Source organism: Cervus elaphus, chromosome 17, assembly GCF_910594005.1.
Source record: "Cervus elaphus chromosome 17, mCerEla1.1, whole genome shotgun sequence".
Taxonomy (NCBI): Eukaryota; Metazoa; Chordata; class Mammalia; order Artiodactyla; family Cervidae; genus Cervus; species Cervus elaphus.
In genome coordinates this window covers 30,231,958-30,259,695 of record NC_057831.1, presented here as the reverse complement: position 1 = coordinate 30,259,695, position 27,738 = coordinate 30,231,958, and the positions used below count along the sequence as shown (strand labels likewise).

At 37.8% G+C, this 27,738-nt stretch overlaps 2 protein-coding genes across 5 annotated transcripts in view; one reads left to right on the top strand and one right to left on the bottom strand.

The window, feature by feature from the left end:
- UNC5C (unc-5 netrin receptor C) overlaps positions 1–27,738 on the bottom strand; it is a 403,063-nt gene that overhangs the window by 225,437 nt on the left and 149,888 nt on the right. The gene's annotated exons all lie outside the window — the stretch shown is intronic.
- LOC122673437 (RNA 3'-terminal phosphate cyclase) lies at positions 20,396–21,873 on the top strand. 3 transcript variants are annotated; one of them, XM_043871231.1, is made up of 2 exons: positions 20,396–20,726; positions 20,949–21,873. In XM_043871231.1, the coding sequence occupies exons 1-2, from the start codon at positions 20,582–20,584 to the stop codon at positions 21,758–21,760; spliced, it is 957 nt and encodes a 318-aa protein (XP_043727166.1). In that variant the 5' UTR covers positions 20,396–20,581; the 3' UTR covers positions 21,761–21,873. The 3 variants fall into 3 exon arrangements, with proteins under 3 accessions (XP_043727166.1, XP_043727165.1, XP_043727167.1); XM_043871230.1 differs by having other exon boundaries at positions 20,396–20,727; positions 20,806–21,873; XM_043871232.1 differs by having other exon boundaries at positions 20,605–20,727; positions 20,791–21,873.

Genomic DNA, 27,738 nt, shown 5'->3' with positions numbered 1-27,738 from the left:
ATCCTTGATCTGCATAGGTATTTCATTAAGACCTGCAGTTACAAGAGAAGATTTTTTAAAAATTTCTCCAAACACCTTTTTGTTGTTGTTCTACTTTTGATGGCAGGGGGTCACTGTCATGGTTAGTACACCTATTATAGTGAGTAGTACACCTCTCAGTTATACTGCCTGGCAGACATGACAATGGGTTTGATTTCACAGCCACCACTGGTTTTCTCCCCATCACAGCTTTGCTCTCTCTCCTGACTCTACTCTGAACTTTCCTTATAGCAAGTTGGAATATAGATTGGGGATCTTAAACCTGAAATTCTTTTTAAAGCAGAAAAGCATAGATGATCACTGTTGTTGTTTGTTGAGAGTTGAATCTGACTCTTGGTGACCCCATGGACTGCAGCATGCCAGACTTCCCTGTCCTTCACTATCTCCCAGAGTTTGCTCAAACTCATGTCCATTGAGTCAGTGATGCCGTCCAACCATCTTATTCTCTGTCTCCCCCTTCTCCTGCCCGCAATCTGTCCCAGCATTGAGGTCTTTTCCAACGAGTTGGCTTTTCACATCAGGTGGCCAAAGTACTAGAGCTTCAGCTTCAGCATCTGTCCTTCCAATGAGTATTCAGGGCTCGTTTCCTTTATGATTCACTAGTTTGATCTCTGTGCTGTACAAGGGACTCTCAAGGTCTTCTCTAGTACCACAGTTTGAAAGCATCAATTCTTTGGTGCTCAGCTTTCCTTATGGCCCATCTCTCACATTGGTACATGACTACTGAAAAAATCACAGCTTTGACAATAAGGACCTTTGTTGGCAAAGCGAAGTCTTCACTGTCTAGGTTTATCATAGCTTTTCTTCCAAGGAGCAAAAGTCTTTTAATTTCATGGCTGCAGTCACTGTCTACAGTGATAACTATGGGGCATGGATAACAACTCTGTGTATTTTGCTTAATATAAAACATGGAAAGCTCACAGTCAAAGAAGTGCTCCCCCACATTTGGGAATCAGAAGCATCTTTATTCACTTTAAATATATTAACACTTTCTGGCCAACTATATAAGATAAACTTCCGTATTGAAACGTAACGGACATATTCTTCAAAGATTTCTTTTAAGTCACAAACATCATCTGACTTACTTGATTACGTCTAGTACACTGCATAAGACAACTTGGAATTATCCTGTGTCATTTTGCCTAAGTCAGCCTTTCAGGAACAGATAATAGCTTAGCTTTTAATCATGCTCATTAATATATGATCAAACTGGTACTCAAAAGGAATTCATAAGGCATAGTTGACCCATCTTACAATTTGGGTGAGTATATAGTGTAGAGTCCCCAGGCAGAATAATATACTACTGCTTGTATCTCCTTTTAGCAATGGGATGAGTAGCCTTGCCATCATTTGATTCTAAATTGATTGTCCTATTAGCCCCTGTTTTACCAATGGTTGGCTAAATGTAAAACTAGAAGTGAGCAACTTCCTTAGGGTGCACTGCTTTTGATGAGTTAGCTGTCAAATGCTCCATTGTTCAAATTACACTATACTGTAGATTTCCTGCTAAGAAACAATTTGCTGTAGCATTTGGCTATCAGTCTTGTGGGCTGTGTTAGTTTTGGGGTATCTAAATCTGATTAACTTACTGCTGATACTCAGCAGTTCCTACTACGGCTTTTCCCAAATTTCCATTTACTGTGTTGTTAGCAGGATATGATAACAGAGGCTCTATACAGGAAGCATCCTGGAATAAACAGTAAACAAGGTTGGTGAAGCTTAATGCAATATAAAAGCAGAAGGCAAGTGTGAAAATAACAAATAAAAAGAAGAAGATGAAGAAAAAGAAGCTAAATCTTCAACACATTCTTATTTTCTCTTCTTCCCTCAAAAAATGCATGAGATATATATATATATATATATGTATATATATATATATATTCCTACATATTTGCTTTTAGTTAGATATCTTTTTCAAAAGGATCAAGTTATAAAAGAATAAGTACTGTAAACTATGTGTATGGATTCTCTTTACTGTTGCTGTTAAATGCTTAAAAATAGTGGGATGTTAAAATTTCTTTGGGTAATTTAATGTTTTCTCCTCTTAAAACTTATTCCCTTTTTCTTTTTTTTTTTCCAATTTTGGTTTCCTCAGGGTATATGCATAGAAGTGGTATTGCTGAATTGTATGGTAGTTTTATTCCTAGCTTTTAAATGACTCTACATACTGTCTTCCATAGTGACTGTATCAATTTACATTCCCACCAATATTCATATTGGTGTATGGCAGAAACTAAAGCAATATTGTAAAGCAATTATCCTTCAATTATATAAAAAAAAAATAACTATTCCCATAATAGTCATCCTCGAGATTTCTGTTTTGGATATTAAGACTCAATTATGACTTTACTGATTCAACACTACTTAATGCTGAGTCTGTTTACCTTTTTCTAACTACTTATTTATATATAAACAGTAAACAACAGCACACCAAAGAGATTTCTGTGATAAGGAAAACAAGCTATTTGCTCCTTATACAATATGAGGGAGTTGAGTACTAGACTTAATTTAATCATTTACTGCATTCTAGTTAGGACTAAACATCAGTTCTAATATTGCATCTGTGACAATATTGACACTCATATTTGCTAACTTAATTGAAGCATGACAACTAACTTCAATATAAACTTCCCACTTTTTAATCAGCCGAGACATGGACATTCTCATTACACTGGCAAATAACTGTACATGTAACCTTTTCATCTTAATTTTCAATAAGATCACAGGTTTCCCCTTCATGTCAGGACATTCAAATTTGTCTTTTTCATCTTTCATTTTAAAAAGAGCACTAGATTTTATCCAAATATAGGATACTATACACTTTTATAAATAGCATTAACCAATTTATTTTGTAAATGCCATTTATCAAATTAGCAGTAGAGTGCTGAAAAAATGATTTATTCTAAAAGAGAGTAATAACTAAAACAGTATATTTCAAACCCAAATATTTTATTGTATATGTGTGTGTATGCTAAGTTGCTTCATTTGTGTCTGACTTTTTGCAACCTTATGGGCTGTACCCCGCCAGGCTCCTCTGTCCATGGAATTCTCCAGGCAAGAATACTGGAGTCGGTTGTCATACCCTCCTTCAGGGGATTTTCCAGGGGTAGATCCAGCATATCCTGAGGCTCCTGCATTGCAGATGGATTCTTTACCACTAAGCCACCAGGGAATCCCTTTTATTACATATAACTATAATTAATTAGAGATTCAATATGGGCGTCTTTGGGGGCTCAGTGGTAAAGAAGTTGCCTACCAATGTAGGAGACACGGGTTCAGTCTCTGGGTTGGGAAGATCCTCTGGAGAAGACAATGGCAAGCCGCTCAAGTATCCTTGCCTGGGAAATCCCATGGACAGAGGAGCCTGGCAGAGTACAGTCCATGGGATTGCAAAACAGTTGGACACAGTTTAGCAACTGACAACATAGATGTTATGTGGATATATACACATATTTTCCAACAAGTTTTATGTGAAAGTTTGTCAATGGTAAGGTAAGAGAACTGAATATTTTTCTAACATTAAGCCCATTTCTGCCTACTTTCTTAAATCAACTCATGAGGGAAAGATTTATTAACTATTATGTACCAAGTCCTGTGCTTATGGAAAGTCTTTAAAGAATTCACAGTTAAAAGGAGGGAGAGATTGAAAAATAATTGGAATTACAGGAATAATAGATAGAAGTATAAACTAAAAGGAACAAATTGTGTCTACAAGGGAGGAGGTCAGAGGAGATCATGTTTTAGCAGTATCTTGAAAGATGATCGTGTTACATCAGCAAGTGGGTAGAGAACACTCTACATAGTCGCCATGTTAAGGAAGTAAGGAAACAGAGCCGCCAAGAAGCGGCACAGAAAGTCTGGCAGAGTTGGGACACAGGCTCGTGGGCAGCAGTAGGGATACAGCCTGGAGAGTAGATAAGGGCTTGGCAGTGGAATCAAGAAATTTGAATGGCATCCTGGTAAGAGGCCAATAAAGAATTTTCCAGGGAATACTGATGGGTCCAGATTCCCATTTAAAAATAGATTACTTTGGTTGCTGTGTGGAGGAGGGACTGGAAGGGGTAAAACACAGGCAAAGGGATGAGTAGGCAGAAAGATGTTGCAAATCTGGTGAGAGATTACAGAGGCTCACACCAAACCAGTGGCCTTGGAGAAGATGAGGAAGAAAATATAAAAGATACAGTAATTTAGACAAAGAATGTAAGAAAAGAACAGAGTTTAAAGAAGGGAGAAGGGCGATGAGTTCCCTCATATTGCATTTATGCCCAGAGGGAGGTCTGGAGCCCATTGGAAGTGGTGATGGGAGATCCCTCAGAGTGAAATGAAATGTTTTCAGTCACTAGAACAATTATGGGTCCCTGTTTACATTTTTCATTCACTCAGGGCTTTGTAAACTCTCAGAGAGAGAAAAATTTTTCATGCACACAAAGACTTCATTTTATTTCAAGCCTGCTATGAAAACAAGCTGTGCTGCTCATGGTTTTTTCTGTATTGTGTAGATATATTGAGTTGCTCATACCTATAAAAAGTGGTGGGTTACAATTTGTAGGAAGCTAGAAGAATATATAATGTTGTGCTGCTCAATTTCATTTTGTTCTTGTAAAAAATTTATATTCTCATTAAAATTCATTTTTATCATCATTACACAAGTAAGAACCAAAGCCAAATGATTTTCAGTGATACGTCATAGAACATAGAAGAATTTTAATAGCATAGTGTATTATTCCAGGGTTCTGCAATTAAAAATGTCAGAAGTTTCTATTGCTATCAAGTAGATGTTTTTACATGAGAAGGAAGAGACAAAAAAGTGCTTATAAACTTGCAAGTTCTTATATTCTCACAACAAAATTATTATTTTCTCTAATGGCTATCCAAATTTTATCTCCAGTGCTGATCAGGGGCTGACGGTCTGGTCCCATGATAACACACAACTTCAGTAGACAGCTACATGAAGGTCCTCCTGGGATCATAAATTAAACATATTTAATAAAAACATCATGACAGTCTTCTTATTATTATTCTTTTTTATTTAGTATCTACTTAAGCTCTGTCCAGAATTCTTTTCTTTGCCCATATTTTAGAAATGATCTGAGGAAAATCAGGCTCTTTTAGGACGACAATTGCTGCAAAAACCCCAAGCCAAAGAGTTGGTCAAGGGCTGAATCAGGTTTATACAAAGCTGAAACATCAAAAGCCTCAGTCCTCTTCAAAAGACATCTAACATTCTCTCCACCTCATGCGAAGAGTTGACTCACTGGAAAAGTCCCTGATGCTGGGAGGGATTGGGGGCAGGAGGAGAAGGGGACGACAAGAGGATGAGATGGTTGGATGGCATCACCGACTCAATGGACATGGGTTTGAGTAGACTCCAGGAGTTGGTGATGGACAGGGAGGCCTGGCGTGCTGCGATTCATGGGGTCGCAAAGAGTTGGACACGACTGAGTGACTGAACTGAACATTCTCTCTGTGTAAAGAGTCTGTTAATGGTGCCACTATTATTACTGATACCCATGTTGAAACTTATCTTGACTTATTTCTAAACATCCATCATAACTTGCAGTATCTGTCTCTGTAATTTTTCTAACTTTTCTTTCATCTGTTTATTCATTCCCCCTAGCTGATTCTTGTATTTTTACATCCAATTTCTAACTGTTCTCTTTTGACACTACTGTTATGCCAAAATATAGTTTCTGCATGTACTGCTGGCCAAGCATTCATGTCTTCATATTTTTTCAGTCTTATCTCCTTCCTCACTAAAGCACTCATCATCTGATGCACTCAAATATTTCTTCTGAGCACACTTAGCACAGTTGCATAAGTTGGACATGAATACCTTTGATCATTCCACTGTTTCTATGTGAAACTCTCTGTCCTTCTCTTTCTAATGCCTGTTTATACCTTGAGATGCACACAATCTCTCAGTCTCTCTGGTGGTGATATGTTCTCTTAAACAAAAATGGGCAAACTCTGCAGAGCTGTGACGTGCTAGCCTCTTTTGGGGACAAGGATGTTGACAGCAGGAGACACCAGGACCAGGTCCTTGCCTGGTTGGGAAGGGAAGATGCTAAAGATGTTCTCACTTCCCACCAAAAATCTGCTTAACTTGCTCTCCTCTTATACTTAATTTAATGTAGTAAAGTATTTGTTTTCTCTCCATGAAGATCTTCTTGTGGATTTTAATGGACGTTCATAAGGATTGTCATCCAAGATTAAAAACCTACACAAGATGTCAATGAAATGCAAATTATATTACTAAGGCTTGGACAATTATAATAATGTTTGATCTAAACTCTGGTCTTCTAGATACACTTACTTCTCTTTCACTCATCCCTTACATAAATAAAATGTTAAACCTAAAGAATATTAATCAATATATGGAAGAAAACATATGTATTCTAACTCATAAAGAAACAATATTTTTTAAACAATGCATTCATGGCTTATGTGACACCATGCTCTATTTGTTCAAATTCAGCATCTTTAAAGAGAAATAGCCATTTGTTGTTGTTGTTGTTCAGCTGCTAAGTCATGTCCAGTGTTTTGGGGCCTCGTGAACTGCAGCACGCCAGGCCTCCCTGTCCTTCATTATCTCCCAGAGTTTGCTCAAACTCGTGCCCATTGAGTCGGTGATGCCATCCAACCATCTCTATCTCTGCTGCCCCTTCTCGTTCTGTCTTCAGTCTTTCATAGAAGCAGGGTCTTTTCCAATGAGTCAGCTGCTTGCATCAGGTGGCCAAAGTATTGGAGCTTCAGATTCAGCATCAGTCCTTACAAAGAGTATACAGAATGGATTTCCTTTAGGATTCACTGGTTTGATCACCTTGCTGTACAAGGGACTCTCAAGAGTCTTCTCCAGCACCACAGTTTGAAAGCATCGATTCTTTGGTGCTCAGCCTTCTCTATGGTCCACCTCTCACATCCATACATGACTACTGGAAAAACCACAGCTTTGACAATATGGCCCTTTGTTGACAAAGTGATGTCTTCTATTTTTATTTTTAATATGCTGTCTAGGTTTATCATAGCTTTTCTTCCAAGGAGCAAGTGTCTTTTAATTTCATGGCAGCAGTCACTGTCCACAGTGATTTTTGAGCCCAGCAAAATAAAATCTGCCACTATTTCCATTTTTCCCTCATCTATTTGCCATATTGAGCTTTAAGACAGCTTTTTCTACTCTTCTCTTTCAACTTCATCTAATTAAATATCCTGACATTTCTCATTTTGTGTCACTTTCTGACTTAGTTCCACTTTTAAAATGTAAAGAAAAAGAAAGTGACCTGAAACTCCATGCACATACAAAATTAACAACTCAATATTTTTTTTTAAATGCCAAACATATTCTAAAGCCTTGTTTCTTCCTTTGCTGACCTGACTATGAACTTTTGTGACTAACCCTGTCAAAGAGCAAAGTTAGATTTTTTCTGGCCATGATAATGCATCTTAAACATTGGCTCAGTGTCGGTTTTCACTTACGGTAACAAAGACCCCCTTCCTAAAATATTTTTACTTGTAACAACCTGATTATCTCAAGGATTTTGCTGTTTAGTAGAAATACTTAAATGACTGACTGCTCCCCAAAAGTATGGGAATGATTTCCAAGCTATGTTTTCAAGGTAGTTAGGTAGATAAGCAAAGCCCATAAGAATTCCGTTCAAGAGATGGATGGTTCTATATTTGTTCCAGAAGGATATTTTTCATAGTCAATGAGTAAGCACATTTGCTTTTAACATTGAAAACTACCTAACAGAGATGATCTATTTTTATGCAAACACTATAAACATAACACATGCCACATTAATAATAATAATACAGAAAAGAGTTATGAGAAATAGGAGTTGAGGAACATGAAGAATGATGTAAATTAAAATACAACCAACAACAACAATAACAGGAGAGCAAAAAAAGTACAGTAATTTACCAATCTGGCAATACATAAAACTAGTAAATGTACTCGTGATGTTTATCTCTGCTATAATTTTCAGAACATAAAACCTTACCTTGATTAAAAGTCTGATCTATTATTCATAGAATCATTTTTGAGAATTTGTTTATAAAGTCTTATTTCAAAACAGATGCAAACTAGTCATCTAGGAACAGGCAAGAAAAGCACAATTTTCACAATGAAAGGGATGAACAGCTCCTTTTATGTCTTGGGAGAAAGAACTTACACACTAATTCAAAAGAAAAAGAAATGAAACTGGAAACTCCTCACTTTGATATTCCACTCTTCAGGGTCTATACACTTTGACTTTTCTTCACCACAGCTACATACAGCATATATTGTTCCTCTTTTTAACCTTTGGAAATGGGTTTAAAGTGTGACAATACCTATAGTTGCAGAAGTTTTGTATAGTAAAAATTCATATTCTGAGCACTTTGTGCCAAGCACAGGGTTGAGGATATATTCTCATTTGGTTCTCTAACAACACTATTAAGTAAATCCAATTCTGATCTCCATTCTAGAATGAAAAAACTAAGGCCTGGAAAGGTGAAGTAACTTTGCACAAATTTATATATTTTATACATAGTGGAATCACGATACAAATACAGCCGGCCAGACTCACGAGCCATGCTTTTGATTACTTTGTTATGCCATCTCTCTACATGGCCTCAGAACCTGAATTTTTTAGAAAGCAATAGTAACTAATAAGCCTATATATCATATAAAAAGTATTTTCTAGAATTTGCTAGTTAAGAATCTATTGTGAAGCTAAACATTTTTTTTTCTAAAATGGTTTGCCAGGTACAAGAAATGCTGTAAAAAGCTGCTCTAAGCATATTCCATGGGTCTCCCGGTTGGCAATTTGGTAGGCCTGTCATTATCCCAAAACATTTGTCCTTAACCATACTAGAGCAATCAAGTGAAACAAGGCAGGTTACTCTGAAAGTAGTTATGAAGCAGGGCACACAGTTATCCAAACCCACAAAGCATTCAAAGCTGTTGGAGAGGAAATCTGGTCAATTCAAGCACTAACAATCACAGTGAAGGCAATTTCACAACATTTATCTTCCCATCAGTTCTCATAACGCATGTTTTACTAGTCAGTATGAAAAGGAAAATCTAAGTATTTACTATAAAAAGTATGGAGAAGGTGTTTGCCCATAACAAAATAAAGCATTAGTCAATGAAATAAAATAAAGTAGACGGATAGGTGGATTTTTGACTCTCTTTTTCTCTCACCTAAATAGGGATAAACTAAAATAAGAGCATTGCACAGGCTTCTGTGTTTTCCTATATGGTGGCTATTGAACAATAAAAATCTGGCTAATATAACTGACAAGCTAAATTGATATTTAATCCAGTAAAAGGATTTTTTTAGAGTATCTTCGTAATAGTTAAGGTGTACAAAGTCATTTTTCAAATGCAAATATTATGAAATTAAATACAGATCAGGTACTTCCAATGAAAATTTAGCATCTGAATTAAGATGTGTTGTGAGTATGAAAACACTATAAACATAACACATGCCACATTAATAATAATAATACAGAAAAGAGTTATGAGAAATAGGAGTTGAGGAACATGAAGAATGATGTAAATTAAAATACAACCAACAACAACAATAATAGGACAGCAAAAAAAGTACAGTAATTTACCAATCTGGCAATACATAAAACTAGTAAATGTACTCGTGATGTTTATCTCTGCTATAATTTTCAGAACCTTAGTTAAAAAAGAGAATGTAAAATATCTCATTAATAGTTTTAAAATAATGATTACATGTTGAGATATTTTAGACATTCTGAGTTAAAGTAATGTTAAGTTTAATTTTAACACTACTTCCATTTACTATTTTACAATGACAACAAGAAAATGTTAAGTTACATGTTCAGCGCGCATTATGGTTCTACTAGATAGAGCTGTTCTAGAAGATAAAGTTGAAAGTGCATTGCTTGTCTCAAAAATAGTTTTTAAAAGTGTGCCCCAACAGTTATGAAAGTGCAACACTTTCTTCTCAATCATAATTTCCATTCTTGTTATTGGACAGTAAGAGGCATCACTCAAATTCTTTATTAAGTAGACTCAGCAGGAGACAAATCACCCCAAAACAAAAGGGAAACTGGGAGACTTGGAGGAATCCGGTTCATTCCATTGCTCCAACACTGTGCTGTGTGCTAAGTAACTTCAGTGGTGTCTGACTCTCTGCAGTCCTATGGACTGTAGCTCATCAGGTTCCTCTGTCTTTGGGATTCTCCAGGCAAGAATACTGGAGTGGGTTGCCACGCCCTTCTCAAGGGGATCTTCCCAACCCAAGGATCGAACCCATGTCTCTTATGTTTCCTGCATTTGCAGGCAGGTTCTTTCCTCTAGTGCCACCTAGGAAGCCCTGCTCCAACACTGTGTGTGTTAGTCACTCAGTTGTGTCTGACTCTTTGTGACCCCATGGACTGTAGCTCACCAGGCTCCTCTGTCCATGGTATTCTCCAGGCAAAAAATACGGGAGTGGGTTGCCATGCCCTTCTCCAGGGGATCTTCTCCAGGGCATCTTCACAACCCAGGGTTTGAACCCCAGTCTCCAGTATTGCAGGCAGACTCTTTACCGTTTGAGCTACCTAGGAAGCGCCAACACTACTGGTGGGTTAAAGCCAGGATTTGGTAAAAATCTTAGCTGGAAACTAGCCAGGTAAGATACATTTCCAAGATAACATAAAATAGGCACACTCCCTAGAGCTTCTAACCCAGGGAGCATGCCACTGAAAAAAATTTATAAATTCTCACTCTTGGCTTCTACATTTTCAAAAAAGATAAGATACAACCCTACACTTCTTAATAACCCTGATGGCATTCTATCCTTTGGGTTACATTCTAAAAGTAGATATAACAAAACAAAACAAACAACAGATATACAAGTAAAAAATGAGATGACACAGGGAGTCAACAGGTGTGAACTGAGGTCCAAGTTTTGTGTGACGTGGAGCAAAGATCACTACTTCCCTGGTAGGTTCTCTCACTTCCCAAATGGGGATGAGGAGGCTCATCATCCCCAAAGGTTCCTTCTAGCTCCAAAAGTAGGTGATCCTAAATGGATTCTAAAGAGCTGACTCTTACAGAATGCTTTCCATTTTTCATACCACCTTCCATATTTAATCCACAACAAACTAGTGACAGATTTTTTAATCTGTCCCTCTGGTCCCCTTTCACAGAGGAGACCAAACCTAGACAGCATATTAAAAAGCAGAGACATTATTTTGCCAACAAAGGTCCATCTAGTCAAAGCAATGGTTTTTCCAGTAGTCATGTATGGATGTGAGAGTTGGACCATAAAGAAAGCTGAGCATTGAAGAATTGATGCTTTTGAACTGCGGTGCTGAAGACTCTTGAGAGTCCCTTGGACTGCAAGGAGATCAAACCGGTCAATCATAAAGGAAATCAGTCCTGAATATTCATTGGAAGTCCTGATGCTGAAGTTGACACTCCAATACTTTGGCCACCTGATGCGAAGAACTGACTCCTTGGAAAAGACCCTGATGCTAGGAAAGATTGAAAGCAGGAGGAGAGGGGGATGACAGAGGATTTGATGATTGAATGGCATCACTAACATGAGTCTGAGCAAGCTCCGGGAGTTGGTGATGGACAGGGAAGCCTGGCGTACTGCAGTCCATGCGGTCACAAAGAGTTGAACATGAACTGACTGAAATGACAGAGGGGAAATCTGAGTCACGAAATGGATAAATGTTGTCCAATTGACATATTTTAGAAAATGGGGAGGCCAGGACTACAACTAGTCTAAATTGTTTTCCAGTATATTATACTGATTGTCATTTTCTGACAATTGCATAAATTATGCTAAACAATTTTCATATATTAAATAATTTTTATAAAAGATGAGTGAGAAAGTCAGAGAACTGTCATTTCTTTCTCTCCAATATATCTCTCACTCTTTCCTCTTCTTGCACTGTCAACACCACTTATCTTCTATGTAAATTCCCAGAACTCAGTAAGAATATCTATTAAATACAGATTTAAAACTATTTGGTAGGTAGTGTCCTAACCATTTTAATGATGACAAACCTCTTAACTTTTTCACCTACCATGTTTTGTAAACTATAATGTGAGTCATGTTCTTTACATGAGAAAAAACAGTACTTTGCAATAGGTACTCATATTTTTTAATGTAGTTTGAAAAATTAATGATTTTTTTTTATAGAATTTTATCTTTGAGACAGGGGAACTAAACTACCTAAAATTTTAGTCAATTTTTAACCAAGGACCTCCTCACCTCCACCAGAAACCTGGTTCATTATTGAGTAATTATACAGTTATTTCTTGGCAACACACTGCAGTATTCTTGCCTGGAGAGTCCCTTGGATAGAGGAGCCTGGCGGGCTACAGGCCATAGGGTCACAAAGAGTTGGACAGAACTGAAGCAGGACTGAAGCACTCATGTATGCAGACAGTTATTTCTAAAATTTTCTGTGAGTAGAAAGTATATAATTGATACAATTTTTATGTGAGAAGAAAACATCCCAATAAATGATTAGTCATTAATTAGTCTAAAAATGGTACAGATTTTGGCAAAATTTAAACAATTGACGGAGCTATTTTTAAAAGAATTTGAATTATCTGAACAACTTTCTAATGCATTATTTTACTATAAAAACCTTATTGCTGCAAAGTGATTAAAAATGTCACAAGAGAGAAAATTAGAGAATTTCAATTCATCAGATTTTTATAAACCAATTTAGCTAAACATATATTACTGGTTTGGAAGGACTGAGGCTGGGCTTCCCCAGTGGCTCAGCGGTAAAGAATCTGCCTGTATTGCAGGAAGGACTAAGGCCATATTGATTTAACTATGACTATCTAAAAGTAAAAATCTCCCAGGAGACTATAAATAAGATATATACATCTCACATTCCCCTGGGGAAATTCCTTCAGATCAGCATGCACGGTGTCAGATGTCCACAAATGCACCCTTTAACCTGGAAACAAAAGAGAAAAGAAACAGAAGGGATCTCTACCCTTGGGGAAACACAGTTAAGTCACAGGCTTAGATTTATTATACTACTCTTCTATTATGTGTCACTTTGTGATAAAATGCAAGGTGGGAGTAGAACAGATGGAGGAATTAGATGGATCAGAAGGAATCTAACAGTCATGCCTGTTGACTGCCCTGTTACCTCCCCCACACCAATATATTAGGAGTTATTATTTTAAGAAGGTCAAAGGATAAAACAAAATGTTGAGTGAATGTAAGTAATTTGAATTTTCCAAGATGGAACTTTTGTGACCTGAATATCCTCCCTGACTGTGGAACACTATTGGAGGGATCAAGGAGGGATATCAAGACAGGAAGCAAAAAACTCTTCTTTTAAAATACTTATGGCAACTATGTGGGCTGAACTGATAACCCCAGAGGAAACTTTTTATATCTTAAAGTTCTTCTGGAGTATTTTCTAAATTTCAGTTATGCCAACTGACACTCTAGACTTGACTAGGAAGTTCCATTAGGCCCCATTAGCATTTTCAAATATTTAAAATTTTCATTGTTTCTAAATATTATTTCTGTGGTTTAATGAAATATTATTGCTGTTTTTAACTGCCTACCCCGACCTGATATATGGACATGAGTGTCATTTTACTAAGTTTATATAGAGAATATTTAGCATGCTGATACTGTCTTCCCATGATGATTTATTCACTTGAAATTAAAAATCTAAAATGGTCATTTTCTAATTTTTTATAACCAGCTATTCCACAAATTATAGGTACATCAAAAAACAGAATTCAAAAGCAATTTCTATATGATCTTTTTAAAAATAGCTTACTATATGTCTCTCCTGTAAGCATTAACCCTGGAGGACAGTTTTGAGTGTAAATAAGATTAAAGTTATGATAATGGTACTCACTTTTGAAAACCTATTATCTCATAGCTTTATTAAGAAATAGAAAAATAAGTGAATATGTATGGCTGGTGGCTAAGGACATCTTCTCTGCAAGCCTGTACTGAGTATTGTTAATGCACTGCCCTTAGTGGTGCTTTGATGGACTGAAGCTCACACAGACACAGTGAAATAAATCTGCTATTCTCTGCAGTACTGCTACTCCATTTGTTTTATTTTAAGAGTTAGCTGAGCTTGACTTTTGTAGCCAGGTACTTTCTAGCCATCTAACTGAGACTTCTGTCCACTCCGGAAGCATTATGAATACTTTTTGAAGGTGCCTTCAATCCTACTAAAGCAACTTTTGAAAGGCAGTAATGAAATCTCACAAACTAGGAGTACTTAACTGCACAGCCAGTCCCTCCTTGTACTATGAACAAAATGCTTCTAATCGAAAAACTCCTCTTGGTAGAACGAGGATTGACCTTTACTTACTCAAACTGCCAAAGGATGAAAACTGGAGTAAATAAACTGTGTTCACCTTAATAGCAAAAAATATAAAATTATATTCTTCCATTGATTTCCAGAGATAGGCTATGAGTTGGACTAGAAAAGTTCAATACTTGGACAAGTATTTCCCAACAGATTCTCTACATAACTCAAAAGGGATGACAAAAATATACCATTATAATTCTAAAAAGGTATTTGCTATGTATTTTTTTCTCATCTGTTATTATCTGGGATTATTTTTATCTTTTGTTAGTGCTATCCAGCTGTTTGCCAGAAAATATGCTCTGCAGAAAGATGCTGGTTCAAAGCAATTCAGCAGCATAAACAGCACTAGAAAAATTGATTAAAAAAAAGAAAAAAAGGGAAAAAGAACAACAACAACAAAAACTACCTCAATCTCTGCTATTGCTGACACCTAAAACAACAGGCTGTGAAAATGGTTTCATTAAAAAATAAAAAGCCCAATGCTCACCAGGGGATAGATGGGGGCAAAGTGAATCAAAAATTCCTCAATCATTGCTCAAGTAGGTCAACTAGAATTAATTCAAAGGGCAAAGATTCACGGTGAGCCCCCCCCCTGCCCATTTCCCACATTTGTTTCCTCAGCCCTCCTCCACTGCCCAGAAGCTAAATGGTTTGGAGGAGCCCTCCACGGTGGGCAGGTCATTTGGCCAAGCCTCTCTTCACATCAAGGTAAGTGTAGCCCCGTGTACTCTAGACTATGAGTTTGAGCTCTGACTTGTCTACATTGAAAAACTTACCAACTGCTAATTAGATCCAAAGTTACTTGCCTTTTAGCAATATACTTATGTGATTGTTTAAGTTACTGTCTTACTATTCCAATACAGTCATTAATCCAGCTAATGGTTAAAATGCTGGTTATCATCACAGTAAAGCAATTTTTCTTCTGTACAAGTTCTAATAAAACACTATTCATTTTATTCTTATATGTTAAACTATGTTCTTTATTTTTTAAAAATCAGGACAAAGCCCCTTTAAATAGAGATCAAGAGGAATTAGTCCAGGTTAAATCTGTAGAGTTCTAAGTCTCAGTTTCCTTCATGACCTGTCAAAGGATACAGCTGTCACAGAGCAGTTTTTCTCGTCTTAAATGCCATATCAAAGCTCAAAAACCCTCTTTTTGAACACTGTACAGCATGCCACTTTAATGACAGTACTAATTGAGGGATTTAACAGCCCTGAGTTTTGCGTCTCAGTTCCTTCCATGCAAAGCAGATCTAAAGTTTCCAGATTACCAAGGAACTTACCACAATGATCCACCACTTTATCAGAGGACTGGGCAAATAATTTGTAAGGCCAAGTGATCATGAAAATGTGGGATTCCTTATTCAAAAAATACTAAGAATTTCAAGATAGCAACAGCAGAGCATTCAATGAAGCCTGGGGCCCTTCTAGCGGCCAACAGCACTTCTGCTGGCACACTGGGGACACTGGCCCTGTCTCTCCATCTCACTGGCCTGGAATGAGCATGTGGGCAGCGTTCAGAGCAGCACCGTTACTCTGACTTCATCCCAAAGCAGTTTCTTTATTTTTCTGAATCAGCCTTTGTGATTTTCCGAATCAGACTATTATAAACAGGTAACTGATAAATAGGGCAGGGCAAGGCATTTCAGCTTGAGATAAACCACAGGAAATGACTCTGAGGGTTTGTGCCTTTAGGACCCCGGGAATCTACAAAGGAAGGAAGAGATTCTGCTGAGTAGAAAACGAGTGCTGACCCTACAGGTATCAGAACACTTCGATTCAGGATCTGGTGCTCATTAACTAGCTGTGTGATCTCGTAAAGATAGTCCAGCTCTCAGGAGCTCCGTTTGCTCACTTATAAAGTAAAAGTGTTGGATATATGATTCCAAGGGTACTTGGAATATTTTCTAAATTTACGAAATGAGAAAAAGAGTGATGACCTGTGTTTTCTTGTCTCAAAGAGTGAAAACATCTCTACCCTCTACTTTTAATGGGTATGTAAATTTGTAGAAGGGTAATGATGATGATACTGTGTGCCAAACTTTAAGTGTTTCACATGTAATATTTAACTAATTTAGTTTATATTTAGCTCATTTAATCTTCATAAATACTTTGTGAGGGAAGTATTGTCATTATGCCTGTTTTACAGATAAAGTAGCTGAGGCCCAAAGAACTTCAAGACACTGACATGCACCAAACTCCTGTGTACTGTGGACTAGGATCTATGGCAGAGTCCATGGGTTCAGGGCATTCAGACAGGGAAGCCAGGAGGCTGGGTGCCAGAGAAGCAGGGGGAGGAAGAGAAAAGGTGTGAATTCTACCTGTGCTGTCTGGGTGCCCTGGGAAGGAGCAGAGCACAGAAGGGAAAAGTAGGGGTTTGATAGGTGGGAAGCAAGAATTTTTCCAATGAATATAAAATACTTTTCACTTATGATTCTGAGAAAGCCAAGTGCTTTACACAAAGTGAGAATGTCTACCAAATTTCAAGATTAATAAACTGCTGTATTTAACTGTTTACAATAGCTAGGACATTGAAACAACCCAGATGTCCATCAGCAGATGAATGGATAAGGAAGTTGGGGTACACACACACAATGGAATATTACTCAGCTACAAAAAAGAACACATTTGAGTCAGTTCTAATGAAGTGGATGAAACTATTATACAGAGTGAAGTAAGCCAGAAAGAGAAACACCAACACAGTATATTAACACATAGATCTGGAATTTAAAAAGATGGCAATGATGACTCTATATGTAAGACAGCAAAAGAGACCCAGATGTAAAGAAGCAACTTTTGGACTATGTGGGAGAAGGCGAGGGTGGGACGATATGAGAGAATAGAATTGAAATATGTATATTACCATATGGAAAACAGATGACCAGTGCAAATTCAATGCATGAAGCAGGACACCCAAAGCTGGTGCTCTGGGATAACCCAGAGGGATGGGGTGGGGAAGGTGGTGGGAGGGGGGTTCAGGATGGTGGGACACATGTACACCCATGGCTGATTCATGTTGTGTATGGCAAAAACCACCACAATATTGTAAAGTAATTAGCTTCCAATTAAAATATATAAATTAATTTAAAAAATAAACTGCTGTAGTTAAATCTTTGCCAATCAGTATTATTTTCAACTAAACAAGTATGGACATGAGCACTTACATTTGTTTTTCTGTTAATCTCATTCCATTAATGATTTTTAAATAATAATATTAGATAAAGGTAGTAAGGAGATGTAGCTAATTCTGGTCTAGACAAAGCACTCATTTTCTTTATATTCCTCCTGAGTTTTCATTAGACATTTCACTAACAGTCAGTTTTCAAATAAACATAAAATATATTCTGCCAAAATAGAAAAATGTACAGCTGACAACAGCATATACTACAAGGAGAAACTTAAGTAGTTCTTTGGATAGTTTTAGTCTATAGTCTATTTATGTCATCGGATGCCCAGAACATGAATGTACATGATGTGTAATATCTATAAAATTCAGTTCTTTAGACAAATGTCCATCTACTGAAGAAAAACGTATGAGTCTCTACTATCCTTCAAATTTTTAGACATGGACTTCAGGGAATTAAGCACATTTAAATTAGCCATGCAAGGTAGAGCGTAGAGATCATCTCATCACACAACACTGAGAAAACTATCAAACACACTTCTTTGAAATTCTCATCTATATTTTAGAGTAGTAGTATTAATTGTCTGCATTCTGCTCCATCTTCATAACTCAATATGTCTAGTTCTACAATCTGTTCATAAAATTGACATCTTTATTGCACCCTTGGGACACAATTTCCCAAAATGAGCTAGCCAAATGTAGCTTTTTTTTGCTTCCTATGTAAAATGCTATGGTGGATAACATACATTCCTGCTCCCAAAAGGCAGGAAGAAAATTTATATCTCTAACAATAAGCAAGTTGAAATAAAGGATTCCATGGTTATAATCAAAACTATTTACTTAGATCATCAAGATGACTTGGGTAATCAGAAGAAATTATCTCTTTAGAGTTTTAATGAAAGGTATTCTGTACTGCTGAGTAATTGAATCTGTCCTGCATTTTACCAGAGTTGCAACCAAGATTGCCTTGATTGTGATACCAATCCTGCCCAATTCTGGCTGCCAGATTCTGTAAACTGTCTACCAAATTAGCGAGAATAACAGCTGCAAGTCAGAAGTCTAACTTTTGTCCAATCATTCATTCAACAATTATTTGAGTGTCAGCCTAGGCACAAGAGTAGGTACAGTTCTATCATAGCAAAGGATTTTCCCTACTGAGTGTTTATATCATTTTAGACCATTGCTGATTTGCTAAAACTATCCATCTGAAAATAAAAAACTTGCATTTTAATTACTATTTTAGACAGAGCAATGAATGCATACCTATTTCTCATTTCTGTTGCAAATTATGTATGTCTAGAAGATAATAGGGCATTGATTTTCAACCACAAGTAAACAAGGCATCTGGATTTTGTCTTAATGAGATAAAGTTTAGTCTGTGCTTTCTCAGTGGGATGGTTTCCACTATTTAATTGGTAGCAAAAAACACTTCAGCAGCATGTCCTTTTTCTGCCAACAGTGAATTCTATGTGGGAATGAGGTTGCTACAGAAGGCGTTCAGACATAAATGCAGCTTTAGAACTAATTACATAAAAATCACAGGAAAAATACAGTTTATCAAGTAACAAAGTAAGTAAGTAAGAGGAAACGGAAAGCATTATTTTACTCCATGAATCCCCTGAATAATACTGGAAAAAATATAGAACTTAGCTTCTGTGTTTCTCCATGGAAATCTTCCAAAATGAGGTCAATTAACATTAAACATGCTGTTTAAATCACAGGTCTTTCTAACATCTTCAACATAATCAGGATAACAAACATGAATAGAGGTATGTCACCTGCAATGTTATGCCCCTAAAACACAAATGCAATCAGTACAAAATAAGGGAAAAAAATCCCCAGACACAGAGATGATCATGCCAAAAAAAAAAAAAAAAATTCTAAAAATGTTAAATGAGACGTGATTAAATAGCAATTACTTAAAGTAGGGCCTTCCCCAGAGACTACCAGGAAAAACCTTGTCAACAACTTCACAAAAAGACATTGTATTGCATACAACAGGCAAGAACTGCTAGTTATTAAGCATTAAAAAAAAAAAAGTGCAAAATATTTGTTCTCCATTAATGTTTTCAAATTGGATCATGTTACTTCCCCACTGAAAACCCTTCAATAGATTCCCAGTATACTCAGGATAAATGTAAAGTGCTTATCAAGGGCTATAGCCCATTCCCACCTCCCCATCTTGATCTATCCGCACTGCATCTCCTCCAGTTATCCTGATCTTTTTCAGTCTCTCAGATGGCCTTAGTCTTTCCGGCCTTAAAGCTTTTGCATGATGGTTCTTCCTACCTAAAGTTCCCTTTCCTTCTTCTTGAATAACCTCTAGGTATTCTTTAGGTGGTCAGATGACATTTCTTTAAGGAAGTATGCCTTCATCACCAAACCTAGGATAGGATATTGCTTTTTATTCTCTCCCATAATACCCTTTCTCAGTCGTGTCCAACTCTTTGAGACCCTGTGGACTATAGACTGCCAGACTTCTCTGTCCATGGTATTTTCCAGGCAACAATACTGGAATGGGTTGCCATTTCTTTCTCCAGAGGATCTTCCTGACCCAGGGATCGAACCCAGGTCTCCTGCATTGCAAGCCATTTCTCTGTAGTCTGAGCTACCAGGGGAGCCCACCCAAGTGGGTTTCCTTCATTAACCTCTTTCTGAGAACCTTGTTCTTCTCCTTCTCAGCACCTACTAGAAACTGTAATTACAGAGATTAATAGGATTTTTGTTTGTTTGCTTGTAATAGTAAGTCTTCCCCATTAGAGTATATGTTCCTCAACCAAACGGACTGTCTTCATTGTTTATCCTTAACCTAGCACAATGCCTGCATATATTCACTTATATATTTCTTAAAATAATGGTTAACTTCTCTATCATTGAATTTTGTTCCTAAAATTTCTATAGAAAAAGGTCCGGGTTCGTGTCTGCGGAGTTGGGCGTTCCCCGAGCCGGCGCGTCCTCTGCTTTTCCGCAGAGCCCGGCGGCCCCGAGCGCGGAGCGAGGACTCAGGCTCCGGAGCTGCGGGGCAGGAGTCCGCGTATCCTCTTTCTCCCGTTCGGGCCGAGGCTACGTCGCGGGGGGCCGGGCCCCAGCACGCTCCCCATGGCGGGGCCGCGGGTGGAGGTGGACGGCGGCATCATGGAAGGGGGCGGGCAGATCCTGAGGGTGTCCACGGCCCTGAGCTGTCTGCTGGGCCTCCCTTTGCGGGTGCAGAAGATCCGAGCCGGCCGCAGCACGCCGGGCCTCAGTTTTATAAATGTGTCATAAAGTGTGGGGATATAGGCAGTCTGAATGCACACGTTTTGATGCAGTATTATGACCTGAAGGCCTCAACATTTATCTGGATTGGAAATGATTCGAGATTTGTGTGATGGGCAACTGGAGGGGGCAGAAATCGGCTCAACAGAAATAACGTTTACACCAGAGAAGATCAAAGGTGGAGTCCACACAGCAGATACCAAGACAGCAGGGAGTGTGTGCCTCTTGATGCAGGTCTCAATGCCCTGTGTTCTCTTTGCTGCTTGTCCGTCAGAACTCCGTTTGAAAGGTGGCACTAATGCTGAAATGGCCCCACAGATTGACTACACAGCCATGGTTTTCAAGCCAATTGTTGAAAAATTTGGTTTCACATTTAATTGTGACATTAAAATGAGGGGCTACTACCCAAAGGGAGGTGGTGAAGTGATTGTCCGAATGTCGCCAGTTAAACAGTTGAGCCCAATAAATTTAACTGACCGTGGCTGTGTGACTAAGATTTATGGAAGAGCTTTTGTTGCTGGTGTTTTGCCATTTAAAGTAGCAAAAGATATGGCGGCGGCAGCCGTAAGATGCATCAGGAAGGAGATTAGGGATCTGTATGTTAACATCCAGCCTGTTCAGGAACCTAAAGACCAAGCTTTTGGCAATGGAAATGGAATAATCATTATTGCTGAGACATCCACTGGCTGTCTGTTTGCTGGATCATCACTTGGTAAACGAGGTGTTAATGCAGACAAGGTTGGAATTGAAGCTGCTGAAATGCTGTTGGCAAATCTTAGACATGGTGGTGCTGTGGATGAGTATCTGCAAGACCAGCTGATCATTTTTATGGCGTTAGCCAGTGGAATTTCCAGAATAAAAACAGGACCAGTTACACTCCACACCCAAACAGCTATACATTTTGCTGAGCAACTAGCAAAGGCTAAATTTACTGTGAAGAAATCAGAAGATGAAGAAGATGCCTCTAAAGACACTTATATTATTGAATGCCGAGGAATCGGGATGACAAATCCAAATCTATAGGGTGTTTGCCTTTTAAATGATACTTCAGTGATATTATTGCACTAATCATTTCATAAATATTATAGAACAATAGAATAAGACGTAATTTATTAAAGGACCTAACTTTAATTGAAGTACAGAATGTTCCAGATTGGCTGAGAATGCTTCATCCAATTAATCTCACTTTGACTATCTTCTGAGATAGATAGGGACAGTGAATAAGAGCTGGTGGATATGTAAAATAGTCAATTTCGGTATTAAAGTATTGCAATAAAATATTCTTTTCACCTAAAAAAAAAAAAAAAAAATTTCTATAGAAAAAGGCACCAATCTTTGACACATGCACACTGAAGTGGACAAAACTATTGCAGTGGGCATATCCTAAACTAATACCAGTGATTTAAATCCTTGTATAATTCCCTTTCCTTGAGTCCAGGAGAAACCTATGACTTGCTTCTGACCAGCAGAATAAGCAAAGCTGATGGGATGCCTTTCTTATGATTCGATTACATTGTGAAAGATTCTGTCTGAGAAGACAGGGACTCCCTGTGTGGGCTTTGAAGAAGCAGGCTGTCATGGTCTGAGAGGGGCATGTGGCAAAGAGTGGTGGGCAGATGGTGGGAACTGAGAGCAGACCTCACCAACAGCCAGGAAAGAAATATGGCTCTTGGTCCAATGGCCATAAGGAAAGGATTTATTCCAGCATCCTGTGGGAACCGAGCAGCGGATCTTTCTCCCCACCCCACTGAGCCTCGATGAGAGCTCGCTCTTGGCCGACAACTGTGCTGTAGGCTGGTAGACACCCAGCAGGGAACCCGGGGAGCCACACCGAGACTTCTTACCTGCAGAGACCGAGGCAGTAGATGGGTGTTATTTTAAACTGCTAGTTCTGTGCTATTTTTTACTGTAGCAGGAAACTAATACAACTGCATTACATCCAAATTAACATCAAGTATCTTCTTCTTTTTTATTCTGACTTTATCAACTGAGTTTTGGATGATAGAGTGTTTTCCTTTTTTATTTCTCATTAAAAGAAATATTCTTTCTCCTTTGAGATATAATCTTAGATGTATTTTTCTTATCAATATATATTCTGATTGGGAGGCTTTAACTTGTTAAAAATTGAGGGTACTACAGTGTGTATAAGTTAGAGTGTACTCTTTGGGAGGAGATTGAAAGCTGTTGCAGAAAACACATTATCCAATAGTATAGAAAAAACTGGATAGGACTTCCCTAGTGGTACAGTGGATAAGAATCTGCCTGCCAATGCAGGAGACATGGGCTAAATCCCTGGTCTGGGAAGATTCCACATGCTGCGGAGCAACTAAACCCATCTGCCATTACTTACTGAGACCGTGCTCTAAATTCTGCGAGCTGCAACTGCTGAAGCCCTCACACCTACAGCCTGTGCTCCACGACAAGAGAAACCATGACAATAGGAAGCCTGAACACCAAAATGAAGAGTACCCTTTGCTCGTCACATCTAGAGAAAGCCTGTGCAGCAATGAAGACCCAGTGCAACCAAGAATAAAAAATAAAAAGAAAGAAAATCTATTAAAAAAAATAAACAGACTGGAGAGCAATACAAAGAATTCAACATGTACATTCAGTGTCTCTTCAGATATTTTTATTCTAGTTCTCATCCATGACAGGCTGGGGTGGAGCCCCTGCTGGTATCTGGGGCTGAACAAGTGGCCAAGGGCCCACGAGAGATGAGTCTAATTAGACCTGAGCATGCAAAACTCTCTGATATGAGGACTTCTCATAGGAGGCCAGGAACAATTTTGCTTTCACTTGTGTATTCTCTAGATGTATAGTTGACATTCAAGAAATACTGATTTTTAACTGAAAGTCAGGGATATCAGAGAATGACGAAGCATGTCAATGATAGCATCTTGAAAGTGGTGTCTTTTGTTGGTTCTGGAAGATGTAGGTAGATTTGAGAAATAGTTTTTCTCTCATCCTCACGCAATTTAAGGTACTAATTATCTAGTTTTTCCCTAAAAACTGTTTCTAAAAAATGTATCATTTGTAGTTTTATTCATTTTGTGAAATGTAATACTACTAATACAACATGCTCACTTAATTCCACTTCTACCTCCTGGTAATTTTTTTCAGAATGCTTAATGTTATTATTCAACTTAAAGATATCACTTATGTTTCACTCTGTTGGATATAATTTTCAAATGACTCCTACCCTCTGCATTTCCATATTTCTCTCGTCTACCCTGGCCTTGCTTTCTTGGCATGCACAGGCCTTGACATGGAAGAAAGAGCTCTGGACATGGACAAAGAAGACCTATGTTTAAATCTGGGCTCTGTGATCAAGTACACTTCTCTCAGGGACTTATTTTGTATAATAGGCATAATCAATCTCCATTTGTTTATTTCTTGAAGAACTGCTTAGCCTCGAGGGGAATAAAAATGCACACAATTGCTTCTCCCTGTTTTTGATGACACAAGACCAAAGGGGAGAGGAATAAACAGATAATCCCAGATGGCCTTAAAGGGTTATAGTACTTAAGTGTTACAGGGTGTTATTGAGGACAAAGATAATATACACACAAAAATAACCTATAAACTATAAGACCCTCTATTAGTATATAAATATATAACAACATATATTTACTATCTATTTCATGGTTGTACCCTATACTTTCCTCTTCTCCATTTTAGTTCAGGCTACATCTCTAGATTATTACCTACACTTAGCTAAATCCTTCTAAACCTATTTGAAATTCTCATTTTTTTGGCAGCAATTTCTCTGAAGTCCCTCAGTCTAAATACATTGCTTCTTTTCCCCCCTCATGTTATAAACTAAATGTCCTTGGGACATTGCTTCTGTGATCCTAAGAGTGATCTAAATTTGGGGTTACTTACCTTTTCATGTATTAAATAGCAATTTTTAAAAATACAGTGTAAGGTATTTAAGATACCTTTTCAACCTTATGAGTATAAATTACTTCTATGCTCAGGAGGTTAAAAACTTCACAGTCTTAGAGGCAGAGGGAAAGAATTAGACAAGGGCACCAATAATTAATAAGTGAAATGCAGGAGTAAATGCAGTAGGTATTAAAATTTTAAAAAGGAGCAAAAGACTGCATCTAGTTGGGAGAATCAGGTAAGGCTTCTTAGAGTAAGGTCTTTAAAGAAGCCTGTCAGTATTAATGACATTTCAAAAGTAAGAGCTAGGGAGTCGCAGGGAAGAGAACATTTAATTTGGAAACAACCTGAGCAAAAATGTGTTGGTAGAGGGACTGGGAGTATGTTCTGAAACATGTCAGCTTGGTTGGGATTCGCACTTGGGAAGAAGCTCATGAAGAGAGGAAGCTGAAGAGAAGGCCTTTAATTTGACAGACAGTGGGAAGCTGTGGAAAGCTTCTACACAGGGATGTCAACAGTTCTCAATAAATAATTCCTAATAGATACTTTTGTTTTATTTCTACTACATTTCAAATGTAGTAGAGCTCCCCTTTGGGAGTCAATATATTTTAAATATAACACTTTTATTGTGGAAATAAAAACAAACACATATTTTCCATACTCATCGTCAGCTGCTGATCAATTGCTATTTCACAAGTTTCTTTCCTCTAGCCCAAGTCCATCTCTTTCCATTTCCCTCAGTTTCTATGTCACTGCACTGTTCTATGGATTTGCTTTAGGTCATGACTAAAGAAGGAAATGCTGCTGTTTCCTCAGTAGTGTTTCTCGAGTCAATTTTTAAAGTTCTTTCTTGTGATCAATAGAAGCATATTTCTAAAGCAGCCAGCGTGGCTCATAGATGGACCTCTTTCTAGCAACAGAAAGCTACCTTGGGGAAGGAAACTACTTAGCCTCCTCTGTGGCAAGTACATTAGACATAGCTGACACAGTAATTAAATTGATGAAGAGTCAATAGATACTAACTGACTGGGAGGAAAATATTAAAAAGTGCATACACATTCTCCTCCTCTGGTTTTCCTTGAGAATAACTTACTTCCTATTACCAACTATGAAAATAAATTAATAATGCAACTGCTTACAATTTTGAAGTAATTTACAAAGTCTGTTCATTTTCATATGTTCTCCTGGAAGGGAGTCTGATTATACCCCCACCTATTTCATTTAGATCTAACCACTGAAGGGAAACAGAATATTTTTGAACAAAACTACCCCAAAATATAGGGCTTCCCAGGTGGTACTAGGGGAAAAACCCCGCCTGACAATGTGGAAGACATGAGACACGAGTTTGATCCCTGGGTTGGGAAAAACCCCTGGAGGAGGGCATGGCAACCCATTCCAGTATTCTTGCCTGGAGAATTCCCATGGACAGAGGAGCCTAATGGGCTCTGTCCATAGGGTTGCAAAGAGTCAGACATGACTGAAGAAGCTTAGCACACACGCATGCACTCAAAAATATGTTAGAAAACAATCAGGAGTCTTGAGGTATTTTTTAAAGTACTGGTATGGATGAAGCAGAGCACACAATTCTTTAAATGCCCACTTGGCTGAGCTTTGCTTCATTTCTGATTGTACTGGATGTAAAAATTTCAGGATCCTGGCATGACCCACACTTCTTACTTTTGACAAGTTTGAGCAAATCATATCAGAATACCATAGTGATGTCATATGAAGAGGTACAAAATGAACCCAAGGTTCTAGGCCAAAGTTCAAGGTTCCAGGTTGCTTTTTGCCTCTAACTATTAAGCTGTATGATAATAAGCTTCATCAATTTTCTGAGATACTTCAGTTTTCTCATTTATCAAACAAATGTTGGCAGGGGAAGTTAGCCTTTATGTTTGCTAAGGGTGCTACCAGCTCTAAAATTCTAGGAACAAATAAAGCTAGTTTGTTCTTTGATCATTCCTCTGTTCCTGAGTGGAATGCTGTTGATGGTCATCATCAGCTTCATAATTTTTCACTCCTCCCCAGATGCATCAAACTAAAAACAACCAATAAACACATTAAGGGTCAGAAAAAAAAATCTTTTAATTCAGAAAATTTAAGAAATATGAGGGACTTAAAAATAAGAAATCTGGTTTGATGCCTCATTTTAGATGGAGAAGTTAGATGACCTGATCATGTCATACATTTTCTATGAAAGTCAAAGTGTTAGTCACTTAGTCATGTCTGACTCTATGTGACCAGGCTCCTCTGTCCATGGAATTCTCCAGGCAAGAACACTAGAGTGGGTTGCCATTGCCTTTCCCAGGGGATCTTCCCAACCTAGGGATCGAACCTGGGTCTTCCACATTGCAGGCAGGTTCTGAACCACCAGGGAAGCCCATGCATGTCACACATTTGCTATAGACAGAACCAAAGTCCAAGCCTCCTACCCTCATCCTGAGAACTAAATCTTAGTTGACTGTTCACAATTTCTGATATATTCACTTGTCTTGAAGCATTATTTGTGATTTTTTTAAGTTGAAATCACTTTTAAGTTGAAATCATTTATTTATGAAATAAATCATATTTATTATAAGAGGAATTCATATATAATCACATTAAATGGAAACAGTATCAATTGCCATCAATAGAAGGCTACCATATATGTAAAACGAAAACAAACCAATGCTTCATCATCTAGTAAAATACTTTGCTTGCCATAAGCCTGGGATCTAGGACAGACTCTTTTTTAAAAAATAGAATTTAGCCAAAAACAAAAAAACAGACATTGGCAAATGGAAGGAGATGTCAGCCAAGTAGAAAAAAAAATAGAAACTCTTGTCTTAATGAGTTCTGAAAAACAGAAACAACTCTATTTACATGCTAGATCAAGATATGATTCCAAGATTACTTCACCTCCCAATATCTTGACCTCTAACACCACTCCCAAATTAATAATTTACTAGTTCTATTTCACTGCTTCCCAACACTCTGCAAACTATCTGTAGGAATACATCATCTATATCAATGTTAGGTTGGGTGAGAAGTTGCCTGTCTTCCAGTTAATAGGCTGCATTAAATAGCATGAGCTTCTTAGAGATAATGCCATGATCTACAGGTACTGCGGCAGGCTT